Source organism: Diaporthe batatas (assembly GCF_019321695.1).
Source record: "Diaporthe batatas strain CRI 302-4 chromosome Unknown Contig00009, whole genome shotgun sequence".
NCBI lineage: Eukaryota > Fungi > Ascomycota > Sordariomycetes > Diaporthales > Diaporthaceae > Diaporthe > Diaporthe batatas.
This window is the reverse complement of record NW_025408556.1, coordinates 799,034-820,561: the sequence shown is the minus strand read 5'-3', so window position 1 is coordinate 820,561 and position 21,528 is coordinate 799,034. Positions and strand designations below refer to the sequence as shown.

At 53.3% G+C, this 21,528-nt stretch overlaps 8 protein-coding genes across 8 annotated transcripts; all 8 read right to left on the bottom strand.

Moving 5' to 3' along the window:
• Nucleotides 1–468: 468 nt before the first annotated feature.
• On the bottom strand, nucleotides 469–952 carry KVR01_007681 (uncharacterized protein; the record flags this gene model as incomplete). Its single annotated transcript, XM_044781238.1, has 2 exons — nucleotides 469–509; nucleotides 559–952. 2 exons carry the CDS (start codon nucleotides 950–952, stop codon nucleotides 469–471), a joined length of 435 nt encoding a protein of 144 aa, XP_044642659.1.
• A 650-nt stretch (nucleotides 953–1,602) lies between these two features.
• KVR01_008263 (uncharacterized protein) lies at nucleotides 1,603–4,261 on the bottom strand (the record flags this gene model as incomplete). The annotated part of the gene is made up of 1 exon (XM_044786690.1): nucleotides 1,603–4,261. The coding sequence occupies exon 1, from the start codon at nucleotides 4,090–4,092 to the stop codon at nucleotides 1,603–1,605; it is 2,490 nt and encodes an 829-aa protein (XP_044643241.1). The 5' UTR covers nucleotides 4,093–4,261.
• Nucleotides 4,262–5,372: 1,111 nt separating this feature from the next.
• On the bottom strand, nucleotides 5,373–5,970 carry KVR01_007690 (uncharacterized protein; the record flags this gene model as incomplete). The annotated part of the gene is made up of 2 exons (XM_044791683.1): nucleotides 5,373–5,663; nucleotides 5,830–5,970. The coding sequence occupies 2 exons, from the start codon at nucleotides 5,968–5,970 to the stop codon at nucleotides 5,373–5,375; spliced, it is 432 nt and encodes a 143-aa protein (XP_044642668.1).
• A 667-nt stretch (nucleotides 5,971–6,637) lies between these two features.
• On the bottom strand, nucleotides 6,638–7,700 carry KVR01_008093 (uncharacterized protein; the record flags this gene model as incomplete). Its single annotated transcript, XM_044788882.1, has 3 exons — nucleotides 6,638–6,693; nucleotides 6,854–7,178; nucleotides 7,395–7,700. 3 exons carry the CDS (start codon nucleotides 7,698–7,700, stop codon nucleotides 6,638–6,640), a joined length of 687 nt encoding a protein of 228 aa, XP_044643071.1.
• Nucleotides 7,701–8,480: 780 nt separating this feature from the next.
• KVR01_007863 (uncharacterized protein) lies at nucleotides 8,481–9,625 on the bottom strand (the record flags this gene model as incomplete). The annotated part of the gene is made up of 3 exons (XM_044784788.1): nucleotides 8,481–8,632; nucleotides 8,709–9,288; nucleotides 9,359–9,625. 3 exons carry the CDS (start codon nucleotides 9,623–9,625, stop codon nucleotides 8,481–8,483), a joined length of 999 nt encoding a protein of 332 aa, XP_044642841.1.
• Nucleotides 9,626–10,282: 657 nt separating this feature from the next.
• KVR01_008161 (uncharacterized protein) lies at nucleotides 10,283–11,953 on the bottom strand (the record flags this gene model as incomplete). Its single annotated transcript, XM_044783429.1, has 2 exons — nucleotides 10,283–10,953; nucleotides 11,062–11,953. 2 exons carry the CDS (start codon nucleotides 11,951–11,953, stop codon nucleotides 10,283–10,285), a joined length of 1,563 nt encoding a protein of 520 aa, XP_044643139.1.
• Nucleotides 11,954–12,621: 668 nt separating this feature from the next.
• On the bottom strand, nucleotides 12,622–16,330 carry KVR01_008193 (uncharacterized protein; the record flags this gene model as incomplete). Its single annotated transcript, XM_044784237.1, has 8 exons — nucleotides 12,622–12,942; nucleotides 13,016–13,539; nucleotides 13,927–14,068; nucleotides 14,183–14,429; nucleotides 14,474–14,577; nucleotides 15,158–15,475; nucleotides 15,614–15,809; nucleotides 15,876–16,330. The coding sequence occupies 7 exons, from the start codon at nucleotides 16,328–16,330 to the stop codon at nucleotides 13,130–13,132; spliced, it is 1,872 nt and encodes a 623-aa protein (XP_044643171.1). The 3' UTR covers nucleotides 12,622–12,942; nucleotides 13,016–13,129.
• A 3,148-nt stretch (nucleotides 16,331–19,478) lies between these two features.
• Nucleotides 19,479–20,118, bottom strand: KVR01_008062 (uncharacterized protein; the record flags this gene model as incomplete). Its single annotated transcript, XM_044794305.1, has 4 exons — nucleotides 19,479–19,607; nucleotides 19,706–19,795; nucleotides 19,859–20,009; nucleotides 20,075–20,118. The coding sequence occupies 4 exons, from the start codon at nucleotides 20,116–20,118 to the stop codon at nucleotides 19,479–19,481; spliced, it is 414 nt and encodes a 137-aa protein (XP_044643040.1).
• Between the last annotated feature and the right edge of the window lie 1,410 nt (nucleotides 20,119–21,528).

The following is a 21,528-nucleotide window of genomic DNA, read 5'->3' as shown; positions in this document are numbered from 1 at the left end:
CGTTGGAATTGGCAGGGATCTTCAGAGACGACATGTCAAGTCCGGAAAAGGGAGGCTTGTAAACGGTAGACACTGGTGGCGCTCCGTTGGTTCCTTGGTGACGGTTGCTAGACGACAATGATGGGATATGTGCGCAACGTCCGAATTGGGTTGATTGGCTTTGCGCAGCAGGAGGTGCCGGGGTTTGGGAGCATCGGCGGTCGGCGAAGGTGAACTGCTCGTCACACTCTGTCTCTTTTTGGGCGGTTGTGGCCGGCTGGGCAGCTCCAGTGAAGCCTGAGGAAAGCTGCTGTTTTGGGACTTTGGGGGAAGGGGAGACAAGTCCTCCCCAATGCGATTCCGTGGCGGGAGAACCAAATGCTCCCCAGTTCGAGCGCGCGAAGGCCGCAGAGTCTAGGCCGCCCCAAGGTAAGGTTCCCCCATTTGAGACTGAAGAGGAAGAGGAGGAATGTCCCCGCGTTGAAGAGGCTAAGAGGCTAGCATTCGAATCCTTTGTGTTGGCCGAGGAGCTGGAAGACGTCGGGAGACACGGCGACCACGTGCTTGGTGTTGTTTCACCCGTGGCGGCCGTGAGCGTCGGCTGGCCAAACTGGACGGGCGTTTGCTGAGCTGTAGGCCACCCATGAGGAAACTTTGGAGACGCAAGGTCGATGCCTTTGGCCTGCTGTGGTGCGGGGACCTCAGAGGCCTTGGGTTTCTTCACATCGGGCTGGGTGTCAGCGGCGTCAGCATCAACAGTATCTATTTTCCGCTTTCCAGTCGCGAACGGATGGGGCGCGGCTTCTGCCCTAAGCTGCTGAGAGTACGCCTTGCGGACTAAGTCCTGGAAGTGTTTGTTGGCATCTGGCCCGCGGTATCGGGCCAGGAATTTGCCAACATGTCCCCGGTAGTTGTCGTTAAGTTTGAGCCAGACCTCGTTGACCGAGAGCGCCTTGTCAGCTGCTGGGTCCATGGAGGGCAGCGGGCGTATGGCCCGTCGTAGAAGGTCAATTGAGGAAGAACTCGAACGGAAGAGCTGAATTACGGGGCTCAAAGCAGTGGAAGGGGCGCGATGGCGACGCGGCGCACACCGATTGTCTGGGGGAAAGGAATAACACGGCCAGACGAATATGGCAGCTCGATCCAGAGACCTTGAGACCTCGAAGGAGCTCGGTCAGCGGGGAAGAGTCGGACCAAGGAAGAAGAGAAGTTCAGAGGTGGGGCCTCAGGGCTGGAGGGTTTTGTGAGGAAGTGGTTGTGCTGTGGAAGGCTGGCTGCTGGGAAGGCGCAACCAGGAGCTTGAACCACCAGCAGGGTACCTAGGTACCTAGGTACCTAGGTACTTAAGTAGATGGGCAGTCTGATCCGGCTCCAAAGCTCAAAGAAATCCTTAGCTCAGTTGGCAGTAATCCCATACAATTAATTGCGCGGACTCAGAAGTGGCCGGGCCTCACTCATTTTCAGCACCATCAGAATTCCGCTACATCTACACCACTGTATCAAGAGAGCTCATGATTTAATTCACGTTCGAAGCACTGTTCTGAACCATCTTGCAACTTCAATGGTGCCTTGAATTCTGTCTACAACCGTGGAAAAGTACTCCAAGAGGCAAAGGTAGGCGCTTTAAGCCCCAAACATCTCGCGATCACGAATCTTCTGCTTGACGCTCCAGTACTGGTCCCACCACGGCTTCTCGCCTTCCTTCCTGTTGGGCGGCAGCCTGAGGTGGATCTTGTGCTTCTCGCCCTTCTTCTCGGCATCCTGCTTCTTCTGCACATGGTTGCGCACCTCATAGTGGTCGAACATGGACACGGCCTCGATCATGTACGCAGTCGCCACCCGCCGGTCCCTGATCAAAAACAGGTTCTCCGCGTTCTTGAGGTCGGCCGCCGTGCTGAAGTTGTGCGATCCCGTGTACACGCGCGCGGTCGGCTTGTCAAAGTCGATCACGACAAACTTGTGGTGCATCCGCGCCCCGGAACCGCCCGCCGACTCGTTGTCGAAGCTCTCCGGGTACGCGATGGGCGGGTTGCCGTCGCTGGTCTGCAGCTCCAGCTCGTCGACCGACTTGTCCGACAGCCCGTACACCATGATGCCCTTCTGCGCCGTCTTCTTGACGATGGCGTCTCTTATGACGCCAGGGGTCTGGTATAGGAAGGCGAGCGAGTAGAACAGGCTCGACTCGGCCGAGGCGATGTCGTTGGCGATGCCCTCCAGCGTGCCAGCCTTGGAGCTATGTGGTGAGAAGGTCACCTGTGCGTCGATCCCCGGGAGGCCCAGGTGTTGCCACGTCGCTGACTCGGTGTTGTAGAAGCCGTCCGTGTCGTTGGGGTGCTCCCAGTAGTTCTCGAACGCCTTGTTGAAGACCTGAACCGGCCCGGGTCCCTCCATGGCGATCAGGTTGTTGTTCTGGACATAGAGACCGCGCCAGGAAAAGTTGGTAGACCCGCCGATCGCAATCTGCGTCTTCTGTCCGTCCACTATGATGACCTTGTTGTGGTGAAGGCCTCCCATGTGCTGGCGCTGAACGTTGTTCTTGCCCGCAGATCTCATAAGCATCACCGCAGCCTTGGTCTCGGCATCATCATCTTCCTTGTGTGGGTCAGAGTCATCAATAATGATCTTGACCCGCCTGCCGAGCTTCTTCAGGCGGAGCACAATCTCGGGGTTGTTCAAGTCATACGCGAGCACACGCACTTGGGCTGTCTCATCCTCAATGGCGGAATCAAGGGCTCCGAGCATCACCTCGCGAGCTTCAAAGCCCATCCAGGACAGCGCCTTCTCCTGCAACTCTGGGTCCTCCGGTCTGAAATCAAGTCCATCATCGGCCTTGGCTGGCAGGATAGTACCTAGGCCGCCGTCGCTGCCAAATTTCTTGGTGAAGGCCTTCGAAGAGACAAAGCCTCGAGTGAAGGCAATGTTCATCCTGCCAGGGTACGTCCCGGCCATGATCTGGATTTTCACATCCTGCACCTCTCCGTAGATGAGCTCCCGGTCTTCGTCCTTGCCCTTCATGAATACGGGAGTGACGCGGTAGCGGAAGTGCCCGGGCACGTCGACCGTGTACGGGAAGTGTACCCAGCGGAACCTCTGGATCGGCGACCGGCGGCTGGAACGTGCATCAGGGCCGGACTGGGGAGCCTCCCCGGGGAATGTGAGGAAGTTGGGGATCTCCCGCCACTCGGTCGCCTGCGGCTCCCGGTACTCGATCACAAAGCCGACAAAGTCATCCGGGGGCGTGCCGTTCTTCCAGTTCATGGCGAGCATACACATGCCCTCGCCACGGTATACCGTGAATGTGAACGGTGCCTTGGAGTTCTGACCCGAGACGACAAAATCGGGAGGAGTCTCGTTCCGGGCCGGGGCAAGGGTATGCTTGCGGAGGGGTAGCGGCTTGAGGGCGGACGGCTTTGGGGCGGGTTTCTTGTGAAACTCGGGGCTGCCGGCCGAGACCACGGCCGGTCTCTTCCTGGCCTTCCTTGGTGGTGTACTCTTCCCACTTGCAGGCTCGTCGTCTTCCTCCTCGCTCTTGTCTTCCGAGGCCTTGTTGGTCTTCTTTGGTGGTGTGGTCCTCTTCGGCGAAGGGCTCTTGCGACTGAAAGGCACATCATCCTTGCCAATCTTATCTTTAAGAGTCTCATAATCCAAGTACTCATCCTCTTCGTCGTCGTAATCTTCATCATCTGAGGGGGTCCAGGCCTGCTCATCTTCCTTCCTGGTCCGCGGCTTGGGCTTCTTGCGTTCCGTGGTCGTCGAGGCCTTGGAAGGTGTCTTCTTGGCTGACTCTGCGTGCTCCAGCTCCTCGGTCAACAACTGCTCGTTCACCATCTCCTGGACTTCAAGCTCCTCGTCCTCGAGCTCCTCATCCGTTGGCTTCCATGCCTCATCCTCCGGGCGCTTCGGCCGCTTGGTGATCTTCTTCCGCTGCGGGGCAGGGGACTTCCTCTGAGGAGTGGCCCGAGATGTTTTCCCAGGCTCGAGTTTCGAGACATCTACTGGCTTGTCACCCATGAGCTCTTGTTCCAGGTCGTCGTCGACAGCCTCTATATAAGCATCCTCTTCTGTCGGTCTCCAGGCCCCGTCATCATCGCCATTCCGCCTGCCTCTTGCCATGGTGAATTTTCTTCTCAGAATTTCGAATTCTCTCAAAATGAATCTTTCGTTAATGCTAAAGGCGTAAAAATGACGCACTGGAAGGAATGCACATTTATATGAGTCTTAAATGAAAAGTAGCAAAGTGTCAACTGGCCTACAAGGTTTCGAAGGCAAATGCAAGTCTCCGTCACACCAGTTTCAATCAAGGTTTCTGAACCTACTGTTCTCCAGTAAGGGCACCTGACACGTCACCGCCTCCATTTCTGGGGCAGTTCGAAACCAGATCCACTCGTTGCGGCGATACCCACTGTACCCACCAGCCACTTACTCAAAGACGCCGGGGGTATCTGCAGTCTGGTGGGCTCGTGCGTCTGTGGCTGGTGAGCCACATAGTTTGCATCCATCCTTCGATGATGAGAGCCGGTCTGAGGCGGCCAAGTTAGTGATTGAATTCTCCTACGGTAATATCACATGTGCAAATTGAGGTCGCAATGCTGCAGTGTGGGCTGGTCATATTGTGCTGGGCTAGAGAGCCGACAGAGAAGCATCATGGATGTTCTACTATCAAGCGCGGGTTCAATGTTGCGAAACAAAGTGTGCATTGATACCCTATGTACTTTTCTGTTGTTTGTGACATCTTGACTCGTACCCTCCAGAGCTCCGATGTATTCGTCTACTAACCATCCTCGAGAAACTTTCAGTATCGACGGAAATGAGACTTTGAGAGACTCGGCAAATGAGAGGCGTAGCAGAATTAAAGAGGTAGTCTCGAGAACAATGGGTCATTTGGAGAATTGAGAATAAACCGAGTTGTTGTAGTGCAAGGATTTGCCGATGTTCATTGATGCTCTCATCTTGGGATTAAGTGGTGGTGGTTTCGTTTTTAATCCCCATACATATAAAATGTATGTGACGCCTTCATACAGTGGTAAACGCTCAAGACCTGGGATTAGAATAGATTGCAACGTCTCGCTGCAGCCTGCAGTGGGTCAAAGTCGAGGTTTGTACCGACAGGTGTGACAAGGGAGAGCACCAAAAGAGGCATTGAACCCAGGGAAGTAGTCCGCGAGTATGAGTTGTCTCTCATGGTCCAGATGTCTGTTGGAAGGTATCCAGTAGTTCAGACGAGGCTGGCGTTGCAGACAGTAGTTGAATGATGTTTTAGAATGACCCCCCACAAGTGCTCTGCATCGCAGTACAAAAGATTTGAATGCAGCGCTCTGGTATCTCGACAGAATCAAAAAGTAGAAAGCACACTGGCGAGGCTTTTCCAAATGAGCTGCGCCTTGCGTCAACCATCATGATCGTCCGTTAGTACTGACGTCGTGCTGGGAGCATTGGCCGTGGAGTTCGAGTCCTCTTTGACGCCGGCTCAGACGTTCCCTCCGATGCTTGGTCACTGTTGCGGCGCTTGGGTGGTCCACCCGGGGTAGTATATGCGCCCGAGCCAGAACGGGACTGGGCGAGGTCGTCGGTCTTGTTGTTTGGCACCGAGAGGCTTCGCAAGCCCGGCTCCCCACGTGGTCCCTGAGAGCCATGGGGGCCTGGAGGTCCAGGATCTCCCTTTTGACCTCGAGGTCCCTGCTGTCCTTCTGGTCCCGGGGGGCCTCGCGGGCCTGAATTTCCAGGTGGTCCAGTTGGTCCAGTTGGTCCAATTGGTCCTGGAGGTCCAGGAGGTCCTGGCTCACCTGGCTGCCCCAAAGATGGCAGGGACCCATCCGCCTGCCCGTGGAGGTAGCCTCGGGTGAAGCGAACGAGAGTATCAAGCGCCTGCACCAGATCGGTCTGGTTGCGATTGACGAGAGCGTTGCAGATCCTCTGCTTCTCGTCGCGGGTCAACTCCACCCAGAGCTCGCCCACGGGCCGGTCAAGGTTTCCACCGTCGTCGTTGGGCATTTTGAGGGTCGAGTTGTTAGGGAAAATGATGGTCAAAGGGTTGTTGTGGCAAAGAGTAGAGTAGCTTGCGATTTGGCAAACGACGGCCACCTGCTGTGTCGGTGTTCAGGCGGTCAAAGCTGGGGGACCTGTGGTGGCAGTCGCGTGGGATGAAGAAGGGCCAAAAGAGCTGGTTGACTTGTGGTGGGCAGTCTAGAAGTGAACTGAATCAGGATGTCAAGTCTGAAAGGTTATGTGCTGCAAGTGCAAGGCTGGGAGCTGGCGGGCGATAAACACTCGAGCTGATGTTGTTTTCTGGCTGCAAGGCAAACTTAGGGGCTTACTACAGGCATCCAACAGAACGGTGTGCTGCTGAAGCAACGCCTTACGCAAAGAACAAGGCCGTCAAAACTCGTCTGACTTTTCATTTGAAGCAAATTCAAGCATCAAACGCGTACCCCCGGTGCAAACGACGCACTGAAGCAAGCCCTCACATTTTCTTCTCCACCTGCCAACATCGCCGAGAGAATGAATGCTAGTTATGACGAATTCCTTGCACAAAATCACCAGCAGTAGAGTTCCACCATATGACACCAGTCTGTACCTAGGTACAGGATCCAGCTTCCGTAGGGCATTGTTCAATATGCACAACTTTCCAGGCAATCTTCAAACTCACCCACTGTCTTCTTCAGCCATACTCAAGCCGGCCTGTGAAGAGCCGGGTGACAACCCTTCTCGTGCCGTCTGCGACGACAACAGTTCCACGCCCTGCCTGCAACAGGACTTCCATACTCGTGCCACGCCTCATCTAAATTTCTCCCATAGTACACGACTTGTCCTGCAGATGATCAAGCCCTAAGGTCAGCGATGGGGCCATGAGCTTTCTCGAGAGGGCGGCACATACCTGTATGGTAGCTGCAGGGATGTTCGCCGTTCTTCCGAGGCACATTATCTTCGTCAAGGTAACGTTGGTTGCACAGAACGCAGAGATGTCCCTGGGGCTGAGGAGGCACCTGGGGCTGAGGAGGCACCTGGGGCTGAGGAGGCACCTGGGGCTGAGGCACCTCTGGCTGGGTCTGTTGCTGGCCCTTTGGGCTCTGGTTCACGTAGTAGTGGTTGATCGTGACGTGGCCGTCACGCATCAGGCGCCTGGTCTCCTGCTTCTCGAACTCGAGGTCTCCGAGGTCAGCGGCCAGTTTCTCGGCCAATCCAGCCATTTTGTGATCGTGCTGTCCATTTTCGGCGCTGATTTTGCCGTTTGCAACGCTCTTAGGGGTCTGAGTAGACTGCTCTGTCACGTTCTTAGAGGTTTGCGTCGCCTGGTCTGTTACGTTTTCGGAGGTCTGAGTCGACTGGTCTGTCCACCGAGCGCTCTCTTCAGCTTGTTGGGCCTTCTTGCAGGTCAATACATGAAGCCACAGGTATTCCCAGAAACGATGACTTACAGTCGTCTCCGCCTCGGCTGACGCAGCCGACGCAGCCAATGCCGCGAGGAGATGCTCTCTGTTCAGCCGAGCCACGGCGCCGCTGGGAAAATGGCACAGAGCATCGTAGTCACCCCCAGTCCCATCACAGGTCGCGCGCACCGTTTTCGCAATTGTGGCGAGCGCTTGAGAATCGAAGTTTTCTTCGTCGATGATGAAACAGCGGAGAAGACTGCGCGCCTGGTCGGCATCAAGATTGTCGATCAGGTCGAGCGTCTTGTTGATCACTCGATCCTGCGCCTCGTCACGTTCGCCGTTCACGGCCATAATTGAAGGAAAGATGAGCCTGTCCTTGTGATTGCATGTGTAATCGAGAGTGGTGTGGGATTGGGGCATGTGCCAGAGGAGGCAGCTGCAGGGGGTCTGGTGGTCGACTGGGCTTGGGGTGAGCTGGCCGTGGTTTGAGCATGAAATGAGACCTCGCTACCAGGTCCGCCTCCCTGCCTGGGTAGATATGTTGAGCTGGCAGAACTTAAGGCCTCGGAGCCTTCAAACCCCTGGAATGGAGTGAGGTGGCCAAATTGTGTCCGCGTACGGTGACTGGCCATAACTTGAAGGGGACAAGACTCCAAGATTGGGGACCAGACATTCTAGTGCAGCTTCCAAACATTTGCATGGACGGATTCTGGTGATTAAATCGAATCCCAAACTGCTTTCGTGCCCCACATCAGGAACTTGGAAGCCGCATTCCTATTTTCAAATCTTCACTGTGCTTTTCCATTGGTAATTCTGAGCTCCCTAAGCAGGGGGAAGGGCATTCTCTCCTTGACGGCCCAGTTGCATCGCCCTATCCCCTTTCACCCGTTTGCAAAATCCAAGCCTGGAAGAAGATGCGCAGAGGCCGGAGAAAATTCAAATCAAGCAGAAATCCAGTAGAAACTTTTGAAAGTCAACCCCGTGGGATGGTTCCCGAACGCCCTTGTGTCAACCTGAAGGAGCCTTGAGAGCGTGCAAGGCATGGTCACTCTTGTCGAGTGCTTTGAAAGACAAACCAAAAGACCAGATTCAAACGGTCTGGTATGAATCTTGCCCTAGAATACGATGCAATTAAGAAGAACTTTGCCTCTCGTGCTTTCCAAACACGCATCCAGCCGTGTTAAGCCCTGTTTTGCAGCAGCTCCAGGCAGCGTACAGTGGCTGTGTTCCCTTGCCCTTGTTTCCCTTGGGCCACACCCCGATTGGGTACGGTATGAATACTCCTTGAAGTGGTGATGGTGGTCAGCGTTTTTTGAACCGCTCAATTGTATGAAAGGTGGCTAACAGTGTTCGACATACCAGGATGAGATCTGCAAGGCGTCTTGGAACCTTTGTTCTCAGGTCCCTTGTAGGACTTTCCGCACTTCTTGCAAGGGAGTTTCTTTTGGTTGCGTTTCTTCTTTTTCTTGTCTTTCTGAACCGGCTGTTCTTTCTCCTGTTTCACTGGGTCCTGGGCCTTCGGAGCCTCGGGCTCGAGCATCTCGATGTCGGGCTTCTCCAGTCGTTGACGCTTTGGGTTCAGTGTAGGATCGCGACGGCTTTCAGGGGACAGGTCGAACTTCATCAATGAGGCAAGCGCCTCAGAGTACTCCTCGTCTTCGGCCTTATCTAAAGATCGCTTGCGGGGCACCGCGGGCGTCTGGGGCGCGGGGGACGGAGCATGATTGTAAGAGTGGTAATGCAGGGTCATCTGGCCCTGATTGACGATGGTGAGACCCTTGACATCCGGCGTAGCGCCAAAGGAAGGCTTGACATCGGCAGACTCGTTCTTGGCCAGGGCAGGCGCGGTCTTCTTAGGTTTGAACAAGACCACCTGTTTGGACTTGTCGGCCTCGTTCTCGCCGTTGACAGAGTTCTTGCGAAAGGTCGCAGACACATGCTGCAAATTATCGCGAGTGAGCACATGCATTGACTCGAATTCAAGCGGTGGGCCAAGTATCGAGACTTACGCCAGGGTGGCTCGCGTAGGATTTCTCCCAGTGGGAGGCTGCTTCAAAGCCGGTGGCGCAGGTGAGCGTAGCATTCACACCTTCGCGAGGCACCTTCTGTAAGGTGCCGTTGATAAGGCTCGCCACATGGGAACACTGCGCCTCGTTCATCACAGCATCGTCGATGATGATGTGGCGCAAGACCGCGCGAGTTTGGTCCTCTGCCAGCCTGTCGAGCTGGAACAGCGCTTTCTCGACTTCTCTGGACCGCGGCGACGACTCATACATCGTGATCAGTGTTTCGTGCAAAAGACTTGGGTTGGATCTGTGCAGGCTGCTGGCTGAAGAGCAGGTGCGTTGTGTAACTAGGTAGGTTCGAAGATTACGCGGCCGCGGGCGCAAGAAGTGGGTGTGAGCAGCCGTAGCATGCGCAAAACAAAATGGAACTTTGGAAGGCACCTGCGGCGGGAAGGGGAAAGAAAGGAGAGAAGGGCGGCCGTTCAAGCTGTCGCGGGATGAATTGATGAAGACCTTGAGGACGGGGATACTGTGCATGTGAAGCACACCCAGGTTCAAGCTCTGAACCTGAAAAGTAAAGGCTTGAGTCCTGGGTCAAAAAGTGCGCAGGTGACCCTCCTGCGACGCACCACAACGTCTTCGGTGGGAGGAGAAGCGGTGTTTAAAATGCACAGTAATATGGCCTTTGGGCTAGGCACCAAAAGTTCAGGTTGATTGGGAAAAGGCTAACGATCTAAGCCATCAGACGTCTCATATCAGGCAACTACCCTTTCCACGACCCCTCGTTTTCCGCTCTATGGGAATCCATTTCGAAATGTATGTCCAGCGTCTCACATGAGAATGAGCCCTGCACCTTCTCCCCCAGTGAAACCAGCAATTGCGTGAACAGTTCCCTGAGTTCTAGAAAACTCGCAATCTGTCTTCCTCTCAAATCCGTACACATGAACCCGTAGAAACGGCCTGGACTTCCAAAACGGCGTTCGCAGAGTGCAAAAGAGACTCTTTCCACAGCGCCGTGACTTCTTCTGAAGGCACGGTCTCGGACAGCTTGAGGTCATCACCGCTGTCGTCGTTGTGAGTGACTGACAAAACCGCATGTGGACCGTTGCCAGTAGGCCACCGCATTGTTTCCAGACTGAGGATAACGTCAATTCGACCACGAATATCGCCCCGCTCATGGCGGTCGACGCAACCCGTATAGGTCAATCCTATCTCCAAGTTGCGGATACGAGGCATGCACCTGACGATCCGTCCAAATATCGACATGACCTCATTCAGAACCGCCGTCAAGGGGTCTCTCATGTTGATCACTTCGTCGACGTCTTCTCGTCGGTAGAAAACGTTTTCCACAAACCAGTTTTCAATCTTGAAGTCTGTCAAGCTTGGCCACATGAGAGGCAGTGGGGCGTCAGGATCGAATCTCAATGTGGAGAACGGCTCAAACAGTGAGAAGAGTGAACGAATTGTGCAAGGTGGCTCCGTTGACAGAGAGAACCTGCGAAGCTTCTGCGAGTAACGCAACGCTTCCGCGAAAAACTTTGTCTGAAGATCGCGCCAGCCCCAATATTCTCTGATCTCGACCTTCAGGGCTTCCAATTCTGGAGCAGTATTGGGCAGGGCATGAAAGAACGCTAGCCGTGAATGTTAACCCAGGCGCACTCAGATTTATAAATAGATGAAGCTGATAGGTCATTATGGGGACTTACTCTCAAGCTGTATGTCCGACTCGGCTTCCCATTCCGAGTCCCAAGGGCCACCTAGGACAGTGATCGCGGAACGGAGGTTGGGCATGTGTGACAGTAGAGCCAGCATGGAGGTAAGGTCCATAGGCTCCCAGAGCGTAGCGCGAAAATGTTTGATCTGCGGAACTGTAGGCAGAGCGTGGAGTGCTGCACAGACCTGGCGTACCGTGGTCGTGGTATAATACCACCGCGTCGGCTGGATCTCAACGCTAAGGTTTCCAGCACGTACGGATTTTTGGTTCCACTGCTCGACATACTTGAAAAGTCTTTGCGTCGGAAAGACCAATGCGTTGATGCATTCCTGTTTCCATTCCTCGTCTTCGGCTGTTTCTTGAAGCACAACTCTCGGAGGGTCCTGGGCTGGAAGGCAGATGTGCTGGAGATAATTCCGTCTGTTACCCACGACGTAGCATTCAAAGTGCTCCAACTCTCTCAGTATCACATCTTCATCCCGTCCCTTCAAGGTCAGACTCTCAAACGTGGTGGATTCGATTGCGTGCCGCCACTCGGAGTCGATACAAGCGAGCGAAGCCAGGCGGGGACAGAGGAGGCACTTAGATTCCGGCCAGGCGGAGGCTCGAACGGGTTTGAAGGCTGCGATGGTACATTCCCGAATTTTGTCGCGGAGCTCCAAGGGTAGGGAGTTGTAGCCGACGTCCTCGTCAGTCTGGACCTTGACGCCGTATTTCTTGAGAGCATCACGGACGCGCCGGTCTTTCAGAGCTTCTGCGAGGGTGGCGGCACCTTTCTCGGTCTGGGCCAAGTCGCGTAGAGTTTGGGCGTCGATCCCTCCGTGTTGGTCGGTACGGGACGACTGCGCGCGGTCGTCCATGTCGTTATACGAGTTGTCTGACATCTTGGATGCGTCGGCAGCTTGAGATTGAGAGGTTGAGGTTGAGGGAGAAGGTGAGAGAGAAAAGCTGAGAGGTCGAGAGGTGAAGGGTTGAAGGTTGGAAGGGCGACGAAGTACCTACTTAGGTACGTAGGCATCTGGGTAGGCAACAAACGGGGGATCAAGCTTCAAGCGTACCTAGGTACCTAGGTACTTGTGCAGGTGTAGTGGAAGCCCGAACTGCCTGCCACTGTGTGAAGCTTGAGCTGTCCCACTAGACAGCCACCGTATTGATTGAATGTGCAAAGTTTTGGAAGGAGACCAAGGGAGGAAGCATGCGGTGGGGCGGGCACGAGACTTGTGCCAGCTCCAGCCTGCGAAGGTTTGGTCAAGACTGCAGCAAGTAGGGGCGCTCAAACACCCGCCGCCTTGCAAGTGCTCAAGAACTGCCTCTGAATTTATTGGGAGCCAGTCCAATCCATATGAATCCTGCTTTACTCGTCCAATGGTGAGATAGACGTGCAACTCTGGAAGGCTGTAGTGTAGACAAATCAGAACGTTAAGGCTCATGAGCGCCGCACCTGCAACTTTAGAAAGACCTAGATGTAGCTAGAACCTGTGAAACTCGAGCCGCACTGTAGCAAGAAATGCGCAGTTTGATATTGGTTCATCAAACTGTTGCATTAGTGTTTACTTTCTACACAAGCACGAATTTCAAACTTTTCGAAAGGCCAGACCTCGGGAGTTTCCCCAGCTCCATAACACAACCATTTCCCGACCATACATCAAGATGAAGGCAAAGATGGAACATGTAGCTCTCACTCATGGGAAAAGGGGCATTCCCAGCTGTTCGTCCCTCCTGATATAGAACTACCCCCCGCACATGTGATATAGTGCTGTACAACCCGGTGACCTTGAGTCCCACTTCCAGTCCCATCGTAGACCTTTAGAATGCGCTGTTGCCATGCAGCAAGTCCAGACCTCGCCAACCCGTGCATCAGGTACTGCAGCACCTATAAATATTCGTTGTCAGATTAGTCATACAATTGCTGTCACGGCGAGAAAAATGCAGACAAGACCACCTACCTGGGTGGTACGAACAAGGTGGGGAGCCGTCCAGTTGATAACAGTTCTCCTCTTCCGTGACGAGTTGGTCACAAACACAACATCGAAACTCCCTCAAATTCATGTGGTAGCTACTCACGCAGCCTGGTGCTTTTTTAAGGTTAGACGAACAGTCATCCCAGGGTATCTCACGACGGCAGCAAGTCCAGAACAGGCTGTCAGTGCCCTCACTTGTCCATTTGACTCGGCCTGTGGAGGTATTATTGTCTGGGGTTCCAGTGGTTTGGTTCTTTCGTGTGGGTAGAACGTCTTACCTGGGTGATATGAACAAGGGCTCGAGCCGTTGTCGAGATCCCGCACATTTTGCTCATGGGTGAAGTACAGCTTGCAGTGCACGCACTTCATCTTCTCCAACCAGTCACGGTTTGGAGATTCATCTCTTTCTGACACATCCGAACCGTGAACAGTCGCCTCATCGTCTTCGCACCAATATTCTCGAATCTTGTCATATCTTGCGTACAGTTCTGCGAGATTCTTGTGCCCCGCTTCGTTCGTCACGGCCAGTGATTTGACCTTTGGAGACCTCTGCCGAGCTTCACTCGATTCTCTTCCTCTCGGATAAAGTCTCGGGCCGAAGCTGTCTCGTGCGGTGACCGGTTGAGGTCTCGACGAGACCGGAGTCGCAGAGGCTTTGGGCTGGTGAGATTCTTCCCTGCTGGTGATTGGTTTCGATGGAGCTCGTGGCTTCGACCGCAAGATAAATTCAAACAGTCGCAGCCCAAAGGAAGTGGGCTTGGCTCTACCTCGACCCCGACTCATTTCGTCGGACTCTGGGACGGGCAAAATGTCCTTTTCGTCGGCCTGTGTCACCGTCGCCTTCGTCAACTCACCACTGCTAACTCCGTCCTTTGTAGAGTTGTCATTTTCAGGACAGGTTGAGAAGGAGTCAGTAGAGCTTGAGGCTCCTTCGAGAGCATGATACTGTTGTCTGGAGTCTTGGCCTGCAAGTGTAGGGCACTGGCAGCTGGCACTCGAAGTCTGGGAGGTCTGGGACCACTGGCGATTCCGCCCACCCTGTGTCAATTTGAAACCGGTCAGCAGTGCTCACTACAGTTGATGGCATCTCGGGCTTTTGTTTTGAAGAGGCTAAGTGCAACCCAGAACAACCGGTGAATGGCCGCGACTGACCTTGCCAAGCTGCGCCAGCAGCTCACGCATGTGTCGAGTGTCGTCATGGAGGATGATCTGGAATGCCATAGTCGGACAGCTTGCGGGTGTCCTCGGAGCGCTCGTTGGACAAGATGTCGAGGAGCATCTCCACCATGTCCTCTCGTGGCATCGTCTTGAGGAGCCTGGTGGCGCGGTCCAGGTCTCGTCGCTGGCGTTCATGCTCGTCGTCCATGGTCGCTTTGTCGCGTCGAGGGACGCGAGCAACCTGACGTTGGGCCACTGGTTGGGAGCACTTGAAGGTTAACAAACGTGGCAGATTTGGAAGATGTGGATCTGACTTTGGCGTGATTAACAGGGCAGGCTGGCTGTGGTTGGGGCTGGGGCTGGGGCTGCGCAGATGCCTGATCAGGTACCTAATTTTCAACAAGAATGCGGCCAGCAAGACTTTAAATCACCTTTCAACATCGATTAGCGAGCGAAATCCCGCAGAGCTCACTTTCATTTGTGCTGTGTGCCATAAATTCAAGTTTCGCCCGTGCTATTTGAGCTGATAACTTGCCTTGCCGCATGAGGCCCTGCTGGAGTCGAAAGCCTTCCTGGATGCTCTCATGTCTGTGTTGGTCCAGGTACGCTCAGGCTCTGAAGTAGTCCCTTTAGCACCTCAGGTTCCGCCGGTGCATGTCATAAGGCATCCCGGGCCGATGATTTTAATCAAGACAGTACGAGACTCTTCATGCATACTCGCCTGTGCCTGTAGGGGCCGAACTCGCGGGTCGATTGCTGATTTTGTGTTGGGCTTGCTCTGCCCCCCAAAAAATCAGGGCGGATCATGAGCAGTTCATTATTTACATATGTACCTATGCTGCACGTGCTGTGCATCCTGTAGTAGCTTGCGTCGTTCTTGAAGATAGTTAGTTCTACTACTCATCTCCAATTCAACAGACAAGTATCTTGCTCAGTAAGCTCAGTGTATCTCAAGCTGTCTCTCCAGACCATGGCCCGTTTCTTGGAATCTGCAGCCTCTGCCACTACATCCTCCAACTCCGATCCGTTCAGATATTTGCCTCGAAGGTCTGGGTTCGCATCGAAAGCGGCTCTGATCACATCGGCACTTGACTTTGTGATGGTTCGGATGGGACCATTTGGGTGGTACCAGGTCAGAAGTGGCGCAAGCAAGGGTATGATGACAGGAAACAGAATCACGCGTGCAAACCAAGCACCGCGTCGGACAAGATCCGTGCCCATCGAACCTGGCTCAATTCCGACGATAGAGATATTGCTGAGTAGCGGGTCGGAATCGATTCGGCGTTGCTGGCACACCAACAATCAGCATAGATCTCCCTCTTCCAGAAAGCTTGCCAAGTGGCAGATGGTTGCGAGGGTTCTTATTGTGATGCGAAAGGAAGGGCGGAATACAAGAGGGACACTGAAAGTCTAGAAAATACTCACAAGCTCTCCAACCGTCATTACAGCGCACATCTTCGCAACACCGTAGCGCCGAGTTCCAGCCAACCGTGGGAGTTCGTTTGCCTGGTTGCTACTCCAGGTTCCTTTCGCAACATCGTCAATGTTATCTTGTCGGAAAAAGATCTTCCACTTGTCTTCGTTATAGTACCCGTCTATCTTATGCACTGGATGATTGACACTTCCGATCTTGTTAGTTTCCGTTGGATCGGCTCATGGCCAGTAGACATCTGGGCCAGAAGCTCACTCGTAACTGTTACTGCCAACAATGACGATCCGGCCGCTTGCTTTATCCACGCTTTGAAGAAGCTTCAAGGTGAGTAGCCAATGACCTAGATAGTTCGAAGTGAAACTCGTGTCAAACCCTTCTGCAGTCAGGCTCTCCTCTCCCATGTCGTGGAAGCCTGCGGTGAGAATTGAGGCCCGGATAGGGGGGATCTCGCCAGTCGCTATGCGGGAATTGATAGTATCTGACACCTTGCGGACATCGGAAATGAGCGATAACTCCAAGGACAAGATTTCAAAGGAATGCGAAGAGGCTTGCGCAAGGACAGATTTGAGCCTTGTGGCAGATGCGGCATCTCGAACGGCATACAAGCCATGGTATGCACTGAGCTCACTCGAGATGATCTGAGAAACGATGCCCGAGCCTAACCCGCCATTCGCGCCTGTCACGAGAATGCTTCCTTTGCGGTTGGACATTTCGTCAAGCTTGTCCGGGTGGATTGTTCGGTACCAACTGGTGCGTGAAGGGAGTCTTATCATTAATGACTTTCAGGGGTCGACTGGTTGTTGGAACTGGTTGTTGGAACTGGTTGTTGGCCAAGTCTTGCAACACTCAAGTGCTGACCCCGCATTACCACAGCAGCTGGATGAATTGATCGTGGCAGCCAGGGCTGGGCCATGTCCTGCGGCTCCCAGCAATCAAGGTTGGTACGCCCCATCGAGGAATCATGGTGCACTAGCTCCCAAGATTCGGAACCTATTGGTCATCTACTGCATCGATCATATTTTGTTGGTGAGCTAGCCAAGCAGGTTCAGGTCGAAAGTACTATCATGGACTCGCCGAACCAAATTCTGACTTCAAATGTTCAGAACCCTGGACAACAGCAGCTTGAAATATGCTGTTGGTGACTCTTTCTTCCTGCACAGCATATTGCAGCATGCTGGCTAGTATGTGAGCTGTGCAATTGGTCAGCTACCAGCTCTACTGGAATTGCGGCTGCATGATCGAGTGGAGTTGCATCGAATCAGGGCTCGGTATTGTTCATCAGGCAGGTAACATCGCTGGGAGTGAATAGCTTCCATTTTGCAGCTCGAGGGCCTTTGCTTGAGGGCCGTTGCGTGTAGGGATGGATGCGGCCCACTCCTTGGCCATCTGGCCGCCCTTGGCGGCCCACTGCATATTGATGTAGTACGCATCAAGAAGAATGTTGGTTGTGATCGAGGCGACTATTGGTTGGCACAAATACGAACATTGGTTGGCATGAAAATGAATGTTGGTTCGCATCAGTCATGGAATCCTGCCCGGCGGTGTCCTTGAGCGGGAACAAGCCAGCCATGTGCTCAGTCATGCTATCATTCCCCGCTTATCAGGCTTACAAGAAATCTTGATAGGCACATCAGACTCGGCTACTGTCACTATCCATTGGCGCTTCAGATCTATGATTGAGAGAAACCCATCATACTAGCTCGTCAGTAGACTCGGTAATTTTGCGTGCCTCTTGTGATACGCTCAGTGTTCTCATGATGTATTTATAGCCTTTGTATGCTCTAGCATCGCCCTGAGTCCTGTTGCCGTCGTTTTGCGCAGAAGACTTTGAACCAAACAATGTACCAGTGCGCTCTAGTCCATCCTGACCAGGATATGTGGACTCCCGAATGTCTTGAATGGCGGGGCTGAGTTATGCTCAATGCGGCTCTGAGAACTCTCCCTGCTGCTATAGATTGCGTGTATTGAGGATTGAATTGGCTTCCACATGCGTGATTCTATTACATGCTGTCGTAAAAATTTTGAGAATGATGGGGCAGAGCCGACAATTAAGGCGATGCTGTCTTCCGCCACGCTGGTCAAGTATCACAGTTTCAAGATCTAATAAGTTGGACTTTTAAAAACCCAGGAGCGTATCACGTTACACTTACTTGGCCATAGCAGCACTGGGTTGATCCCATGGGCTGTCACTCTTACCACGGAGTGGCTTCACACGATAAACAAGGGCAAAAATGCTGGAGGTGAAACCCCTGCCCAGTCGAAGTCAGCAAGGACTCACCCATTGCAAGATGAAAACTTGAATCAAAGCTGTACCGAAGATCGCCATCAACTGGAGGGGCTTGGAGGGAGCTAAGGGCAGGCCGGCAATGGTATGTAGCGGCGAGACCCGGATATATACCTAGGTACTATTTTACGTCCCGGTGTGGGGACGGCGCTTCCCGAAGAGGACCGGGGGGGTTGGGCCGTTTTACGTCCGGCCCCGGGTCAGGGGCCGCTCTTTTAAGGACAACCTGGCTCAACGACACGCTTCTGGAGAACCCAGACAGTCCAGGGTCATACGAAGTGTGGGTAAGGCGGGCCCGCACGCGGGCTCGCCCAAACTCAACCCGATGTAGAGCGCAACACGAAAGCCGATCCTCATACCGAAAATCTCCACATGTGCAGGTAGAGCAGTAGAATAGCTGCCGTGGAGAACAGAAGAGTCATACCGAGTCATGAGTTGAGTGTAGAGCTTCTTCACGGAAGTCGCATTAAACCAACAAGCTGGTATATCCTGTTGATGGAGGTTATACCTCCCCACTGGAGTAGGAACGAAAGCAACGACCAGCGAGGCGTATCATCAAGCACAGAGGTGAAAACTTTGTTCGACATACAAGACATGATGATTCCAACGTTCCCGCTGTGTATGACGGCAACCAACATTGAAGGTAGTAAAGTCGGAGAACTTGGTGTCAATTGCACCATTCCAGATAGCTAGAAAACTCCATGGATACACAGTCTGACCACTTTAGTCTGGACCTGATTGTAAAGGCTTCTGATACCCCAAAATTTAAGTGGGTGCCAGCATCACAATGGACACGGCCGTCGAATTACCTAGTTTCGAGCGAGACGGGGTTGCTGATATTGGGTACAATAACACTGTTCGGCGGCGATCCGGCAGAGGGGGTGCATGAGTCCACGCCAGATGCCAGGGATCCCATGTTGAAGGTCGGAGGTCACGACCTACGAGTCGGTTAGGTAGAATGTCAACACAACTTAGAAGTAGGCTACAATTGAGTCCGAGTTTGTTCTTGATCGTTAAGATGGGGGTTTGGGAAAATGCCGTGGATTAATCCAGGCTTCTCATTCCGGTTCGATAGACCAAAGAGTGATTGAAGTTTGGCCATGGCCTCAACATGATTTTATTCAGGGCTCTAAAGGATTGGCGCCTTGTGTCGGGGCCATGGGCTGAACACACCCAGGACCACGCAAGTAGTCCGTGCATTCTATTTATAGTATCAGCCCAATAGCTGCCATGTTGTACCTAGGTATTCTCCGCAATGCTAGATCGCATCTTCGCTGCCCCTTCTATACTGCTGAATACCTAGGTAAGTATATTAACAATTCTTACAGATAATTAAGCCTCTTTTACCTTGGGTCGTGATGACCGTTTCGCCATGCATACACACTCGCACCTTGCATTATACATCATCAGATGAGAGAGCTAATTGGCTTTATTGACATCACTGAATAGAGACACAAGGGCCGTCCTGTGGACAATCCACAAGAAGTTCCATTATTTCGACTGCATTATGCCTGGCAAGGCTATTGACATCTAGAAGAGAGAGAGCTAAGTATAAACTATCGGGGGTAGCCCGCCTAGTAGGCATCGGAGTCATCGGCTCCGGCCTGCTTGCAGTAGTAGAGCCACTCGTCACCGCCAATGTGCTCCCCGTTGGAGTTGCAGGTAATTGCGCAGTAGGTGGGGTCCTGACTTTGTCTCCAGCCCTAAAAATCGATTCACACGATTAGCAAACGGCGCGGCCGAGTAAAAGACCGGGAGACGGGGAAAGGGGAGGGGGAAGAGGACTCTGAATTTTACTTACAATGGTGCAGTCAGGGCACTTGTCCCACTGCTCGTTGCCGGTGTTGCGGTTGCGGTAGGCCGCGCAGGCCTTCTTAGTCGCCGCGGCGTTCTGGGAGGGTGCCAGGTTAGTGGGTGTGGACGGCCGTGTGGTTGACGAGGATGGGGATCTTACATCGCCATAGCCACGACCCTTGATACGGCTGGTGGCCAGGTCCAAGACGCCGCTGTCCAAGACGTCCCGCTTCTTTGGGCAGGTGTTGGGGTTGTCGATGGGCTGGAACTTGCTGGTGCACAAGGCGTACTTGTGCAGGTCGGCCATGACGCTAAGAGGCCGGAGACAGGAATTAGCACGAGAACTTCATCCTGGGAGGAGGAGAAGAGTTATTACCCAGCAGTGCTGGCGAGCAGAATGAGGACGAAAGAGAGCTGCATCTTGTTGAGCGAGCGAGGGAGGTTATGCAACGAGTGTATAAGAACTTTTCTAAGAGTGTGGCGCAGTTGATGATGAGGGCAACTTGGCACATGAAGATGAGAACTCCCTGGAGTCTTATATCTTGGCTGGCAGCGCGTCTTGACTTACCCCAGTGTTTACACCGACATGGCGGCCGGTCGGTGAATACCGGTCTTCCTCTTTTGCTTCGAAGGGAGCTGGACGAACATGGCGACCGTCATCCATGGATAGCAAGCAGACTAGTGAAGAGCGATGAAAGGCCTCGGCCTGGCCGAGTCAGAGAAAACCCGTTGAAGACCACTTGAGCTCGATTATGGAAGGTGTTGCGTCGAGTGGGTTTCTCACATCGTCAACTCGTGTAAGCCACGTGAGTGCGAGTACCAACGACAAGATGGCCAATCGCCAGCGCATACAATGACTCAGGTACCAGAATAGTAGACAACAAAATTACCACAATCCACTCGTTACCATTCAACAGACGGCACTATTCCGACCTCAGCCCCAGCGGACTTTTGTAATTAGGCGGGCCGAGGTTTCTGTGTCCCAGGTCCCACGGCGCGAGTCGGGGCATTCAAACGACCAATGTGGCCTTTTTAAAGCCACCCATACCGGGCCGGTGTGGACCAACCGACGGATTTTAAAAACAGGCCGGGATGGCAGTTACAATACAGTAGCATGGGGCCACACGAGTGGAGATCAGATAAGATCTACAAAAGAGTAGGCTACATAAGACGAATCAACCTAACTACCTACTCGTAAAATCCCGTACTCGTAAAATCAACATCATTCGGTGTAACTTTAAGCTCTTGTGCCGGGATGCCTAAGTGACGTCTTATTAACCTCTAGTTCTAGCCTACTTTAGCTCTTTTTTATTGATTTTAAAGAAAGTAATACTTTAGAAAGACGGTTGGATTCCCCTTTAAGGTCAAATGATGGGGTTGTGGGGCTCTATCTAGTGGTTGTTTGCCTAAGGCAGGCCTTGTCCTGGACATCACAGACCTCCTTTCTATTGTTGGACACCTTGCCCAACTGGTTTGACGCCTGTCAGCTGATAAAGCCCCATTCACTGATGTGGAGTCAGATACATACATGTATCCGAACACGATGCCGAGGCCTGAACACGGGACTTCGTGATATTGTTGCCTACCCTGACAGGCCCGCAGTAATTGATCAGTTGGTCGGTTTGTTGGTTGATTGATTGATTCAGTCATTGATCTAGTGCTTGATGGATCAGCCAAACGGGCCGTTTATGAAAGAAAAGAGAAAGGTGTTACCGGTGCAGGAAGACAACACCCCTGACCCTGGGCTAATCCATCCAGCCCTGCCATTGTCACAGACAACACCGTCTACTTTGAGAAATCTGCGTGTTGCAACGTGCTGGTATGCCACGG